General features: G+C 38.2%; 1 protein-coding gene across 1 annotated transcript; it reads right to left on the reverse strand.

The window, feature by feature from the left end:
- Window positions 1-4318: 4318 nt before the first annotated feature.
- LOC137943970 (histone H3.3) lies at window positions 4319-5567 on the reverse strand. The gene is made up of 5 exons (XM_068789425.1): window positions 5470-5567; window positions 5198-5307; window positions 4940-5016; window positions 4765-4855; window positions 4319-4671 (listed from the first exon to the last, which is right to left on the reverse strand). Exons 2-5 carry the CDS (start codon window positions 5267-5269, stop codon window positions 4501-4503), a joined length of 411 nt encoding a protein of 136 aa, XP_068645526.1. The 5' UTR covers window positions 5270-5307; window positions 5470-5567; the 3' UTR covers window positions 4319-4500.
- Window positions 5568-6000: the final 433 nt, after the last annotated feature.

Here is a 6000-nt window from a genome sequence, read left to right on the forward strand (position 1 = left end):
TCTAGAAGATGTTGAATCAGAACTAACTTGATCTTTGCAGTCTTCTGCAGGGCAGCCCATTACAATCGCCAGCCATGTGTAGAGATGCCAACGTTTCTTCTGGTTTTCACGTTGTTCAAAAAAAGCCAATCAATACAGAGAAGAGAACGACCACATCATGTTGTGGCTCTCTTCGTTGCTGGAAGAGACCCATACTTAGTTGCTGGAATACTTGTTTTAGGAAATTTGAGAGGGCTCGAGGAAGAAACAAGAGAGCTTCAGTGTTTGAAACGAAAAGGAATGTAACCTATGAAAAAAATGTAGGATAAGATAGAGAAAAATCATTGCCATGGATATTCCAATAGATAACAGAATTCAAGCATTTACTCTCACAGAAAAATTCCATAGTCATCGTTAAACGATAAACTCCAAATAAAGTATTAAAGAGAACTTCACTCATTAGACAAAGTGTTAATTTCAATAGAGAAAAATTTGGTTGATGGCTCTAAAATTAGTGGAAAATCAACTTTGATATAATAGAAAAAGGCAAACCTCACAAAGAAGAAACCCAAGAAACACCTTTGTAAACTAGGCAAAAGTTTCAAAAGGAATAGAACAATAGGGTTTATTGTGTCCATGGAAAATCGGGTCACTTTTCTAAATAATGTTGACACATAAAAGGTAAAGAAAATGGGCAAGATAACAATATGACTCCTTGAGCAAATATGAAAATCAAAAATCGATCAACTAGAACTAATAACAAGTTACTTACAACTAATTTACAGTTAAACATGGCATTTAATTCAACCAATTGGTGGACTGATGCAGAAGTAATTGTCCATATTTGTTTTGAAATTTTCTCATTTTCTTACTACCAGGAGGTCAAAGGGAGAAATTGATAATGGAAAATTCCAATGTTCCTCGAGTAATCAGTGAAGGAGAAGTAGAATTAAAGTTTACAACCAAGAACATTTTTACCCTCCATAATGTGCAACACATGCTAGATGTGCGAAAGAATTTTTTTTTTTTATGAAGATGTATTTTTATTAAAATAAAAAAAATTACAAAGGCGGAGGGAGCAAATCTCTTACAACGAGAGATTGCAGGAAAGCTCCCTCCTTCGCAAGCACATCTGCTGCCAAATTTGCAGATCTCAGAATGAGAGACCAAATACAAGAAAAAGAAGATACAATATCCAAAATCTACTAGAATACATCCCAGTGCCTCCATGGGGGAGAAGTATTGCGCTGGCATCAACCAATCACCACCTTGGAATCTCCTTCAATGTGAATAGGCCTACCACATTTGTCTTTGAACACCTGCAGTCCATTAAAAAGGCCATATAACTCAGCCGACGTTGAGTCGGATATGCCTAAAGGACCATCTTAAGAAAAACATTGATTCCCAGATGAGTCTGAAATGACGCCCCCAAATCCCGCCATCCTGGGATTGCCAAGAGAAGATCCGTCAAAGTTCAGTTTTAGGTAGCCAGTTTCCAAAGGGGTTCATTCCTACATAACTAGGATTTTGGCTCCAATGTGCATCCTCGCCAAATTGCTCCAGTTGTCTCGAATATCAATGCCTTTGAAAGAGGAGAGGGTTTTTTTTGTCAATAGTCAGGTTGATATTTGCCCTGTCACTCTGTCAACAACTCTAGCCTCAAATTCGCTTTTAGCATCAAACTGCCTTCTATTCCGTTCGTTGCAAAGCCCCCATGGAACGAAACTAGCACAAGTTGAGATAATCAATTTGCCGAGGCCAAGAAGGGAATATCCCAAGATCGACTTGCAAAAGCTTATTAGGTAGACAGCAATACAAAATTGAAACTCCAATTTGCTTAAAACAGAGGTCCACACAGTCCATGAGAATTGGCACTGAAGAAGAGTATGACTGGTGGATTCATCTTCATTGTGGCAGAAAGGGCATAATGGATCTATAGATGGGTGACCTCTTCTTCTGAACACTTCAGCCATGAGAATTTTACTTTAATAAGCACTCCACATGAAAAATTTTACCTTAGGGGAGGGCACATAGTTTCCAGACGAAGTTGATGTCATGCTCCCTTTGCGTCGGATCTCAACCACTGATGTGTATCCATATGCCGAAGCAACTGAGAATTTCCCACTTTTGTCAGGCCACCAAATGAGTTTGTCTTCATTGGAAGGCCAAATTTTGACATGATTCAAAGCATCTAAAAGGTTGTTGGCTTCCATGGCCTCCATGTCTGATAAACCCCTTCGGGGGTGTAGGTTCACATTCCCTCCCTCAAAAGCATCTGCAACTGTAATTTCCTTATGAGTGGAGAGAAGAAAAAAAGTGTTGAAATGAGTTCCGTAAAGGTGTCTGTCCTATCCACCAGTCATCCCAGAATTTAAGAGATCTGCCGTTACCCACAAAGAATCTACAGGATGATGAGAAATTTTGAAGAAGCAAAAAAATAGATCTCCATATTGAGGATAGTCCTCTCCGATTTCCTCCAACCATCCACCATGGCATATTCCAACCCAACTTGACTTGAACCATATCCTTCCAAAGATTGGAGGAATTTGTGTTGTACTTCCAAATCCATTTAAGCAGTAAGGTTTGTTTATTTCTTTTTATTTTCAAATCCCTAATCCTCCCAATCTTTTAGGTAAGCAGACTTCATTGCATTTGACCAAATGATATTTGAAAGAGTCACTTGATCCTCTCCATAGGAATCTTATTTTCATTTTATCTATGGTTTTACAAACTGAGGATGGACAAGGCATAAAAGATAGAGCATAGTTAGGAATGGTAGTTATACAAGATTTAAGGAGAATTAGTTTGTCTGCCTTACTAAGTAAACCCCCTTCCAACTGGCTAACTTAGATTCAATCTTTTCAACCACCGGGATCCACAAACTTTGGGAAATACGCCCATTAAACAGATGAAGACCAAGATACTTCGCTGGAAACGTAATCATAGAGCATCCAAATAAATTTGTCATCTCTTCAAGGTTTTCTGGGCTCACATTAAAACCTATGAGAGAGGTCTTCCTCCAATTAACTTTCTGACTTGATGTAATTTCAAAGAGCCCGACTTGATGTAATTTCAAAGAGCCCTAATACTGCTTTTATCCTCCTAACTGTATCCATATCACTAATGCCAAATATTATGGTATCATCCGCATATTGCAAAATCGGTATATTGAAAGTCTGTTGAGAGCTGGTTGGGGAGAGTCATCCAAGGTCAGAATAGAACATAGCTAAGAGAAATTTTGTTACTATATTAAATAAAAGTGGAATAGAGGGTCACCTTATCTTATCCCCCTCATACCTTTAAAATAATCGCATACCAAACCATTGAGGATCAAGGAGTAAGTTGTTGAACCCATATAACTTCATATCCAAAAACGTCATTTTTCTCCAAATCCCATTTTTTCCATAGTTTCATCAAATAGGGTCCAGTTAATGTGGTCAAAAGCTTTTTCAAGGTCGATCTTGAGGGCAATTCTCGAACTCCTGGTTACGCTTGAAGTGATCCATAAACTTGTGCACAGCCATTACAGAGTCTAAAATTTCTCTTCCCGTGAAAAAAACATTATGCCTTTTTGTGGATGACAAGAAGAAACAAAATCTACGTTTTGCCCTTTGTGGATGATGAGAAGAAGCAAAATCTTTAATCAATACGCTAAGAATCTTACAATAATTTGTATGCACTCAAAACCGAACTAATATGGTAAAAATCCATAATTATTTTCTTTGGGACCACACTAATAGGGTAAAAATTCACAATTATTTTCTTTGGTCCAGATAAAAGTTGCACCAATACCAAATTCTTTGGGACCAAACTGATAGGGTAAAAATCCACAATTATTTTCTTTGGTCCAAAGTTATAAAAGATGCACCAATACCAAACTATTAGGGTGAAAATCCACAATTATTTTCTCTGGGACCAAACTGATAAGGTAAACAATCCACAATTATTTTCTTTGGTCCAGAGTGATAAAAGATAAGATACAGTGATAAAAGATACACCGATACTGAAAAACTGTTATACCATTTTTGTAAAAGCCTCCAACCCATTATCTTCCTTAATCTTGTGTCAAAACTTTTTCAAAAAAAAAAAATCTCCATTAAATCCACCGAGACCCGGGGCTCTCTCACTTTGCATGCCCAACACTGCCTCTCAATTTTTTCAAACGAGAAGGGGGATTCAACAAGTAAAGCGGCTGCTTTGGAGATTCAGGAAAAATTGATGCACTGAAACCTCAGCATCCATGTTGGTACACTCCTCCAAATATAAACATTATTGTTGATGCATAATAAGTAAAATGCCATTTTTACTAGTGTAGTAACTTACTACACTAGACATCACATTTCAGCAACAATAAGTAAAATGTCATTACTACTTTTCACTGAGATTTCAGCAGAAAACACCGAATTTAAAGGTTTCGTCAAGGCCAGTATACGATATATACAAGACCAAAAAACCAACAAAAAAATATCCCTAACAAATAAGCCTTCAGAACCCAAGGATCTAGTAGAAAAGATGTGAATACTAAGCACGTTCGCCCCGAATTCGCCTAGCGAGTTGAATATCCTTGGGCATAATGGTGACCCGCTTCGCGTGAATGGCGCACAAGTTGGTGTCCTCGAAGAGTCCTACGAGGTAGGCCTCAGCAGCTTCTTGAAGGGCGAGCACAGCATGGCTCTGGAACCTCAGATCCGTCTGTATAAACCGCCGTATAATCAACGTTAAGACTTTTAAAATAAGGTGAGAACCGTAGAGGAAGAGAAAACCATCAAATAAAAGAAAACAAACCTTAAAATCCTGGGCAATTTCACGAACAAGCCTCTGGAAGGGAAGTTTGCGGATCAAAAGCTCGGTACTCTTCTGGTATTTACGAATTTCACTGTTATGCCAAAAAAATGGCATAAGCACGCCGAAATTACAAATAAAAACATTCAAACATAAATAAAAACCCTAATTTGCATACCGAAGGGCGACAGTTCCAGGGCGATAACGGTGAGGCTTCTTGACACCTCCGGTGGTCGGAGCCGACTTCCTAGCAGCCTGGAAAATTACAATATTCAAATTAAGCATACAAATTCAAGGTCCACCGAAAGAGAACATAAACTTAATCAATCTACACCTGAGTTTCAGGTTAAGCACAAAAAAATCAAAAGGGAACATACACTTAATCTACCTATACCTGACTTCACGCAACACCGTGGAATCAGATGAAGATGATTACCTTGGTGGCTAGCTGCTTCCTAGGTGCCTTTCCTCCAGTTGACTTACGAGCGGTCTGCTTCGTACGAGCCATCGCTTCTCGGATAACGTTTCAAGAACCAGATGAAGAAGCTAAACATCCAAAAGAACAAAATCAATTCAATTGAAATCCAATAAATCACAAAATTGAGATATATCACAGATGAGAGGAGGCCTAGAAGAGATCTAACAGATTCTAAAATCTCCAACGAAAAAATAAATCATTTCTAAACATTAGGGTTGCCGCTTTGCAACCTTTTCAAGGGGGGAAGAATGACTGCTCAGAAGGCCAAAAGAAATTCGAATCGTCAGGAGCAGTCAAGCAGATTTTATAGCCGCCGTTGAGGCAGTTGGCGTCCGAAACGAGATCGAGTTTCCAAATAAAGCACAAGATCCGTGTGATGTGCTATCATTGGCTGAAACGGTGAGAGACGGATTGCTGACTAGGATTATTTGTGTTTTTAACCATGGATGTGCATTCATGGCAGCTGATGGCTAACGGTAGTTCGCGGACTACTAACCATATAATATAAAAAAAAGAGTAAAATATAATTTTGTTCCTCGTGGGTGGCATTTGAACCCAGCCGAACCGGCCCGAACCTGCCTACTAGCAACCATCATCGTTTGCCGATGGGTGACACAGTAATCAGAACTGTTAAATTGCAGAAATTGTTTTGTTTAAATAATTAAAAAATATAAATATTGATATATATATATATATATATATACATATATTATGAAATATAAGTAAAGATAATTCTATGGATTCAATTATTTGGTCAGATA

Source organism: Aristolochia californica, unplaced genomic scaffold, assembly GCF_029961685.1.
Source record: "Aristolochia californica isolate CCGP_79_NKW_82.1479 unplaced genomic scaffold, dmAriCali1.0.hap1 SCAF_11, whole genome shotgun sequence".
Taxonomy (NCBI): Eukaryota; Viridiplantae; Streptophyta; class Magnoliopsida; order Piperales; family Aristolochiaceae; genus Aristolochia; species Aristolochia californica.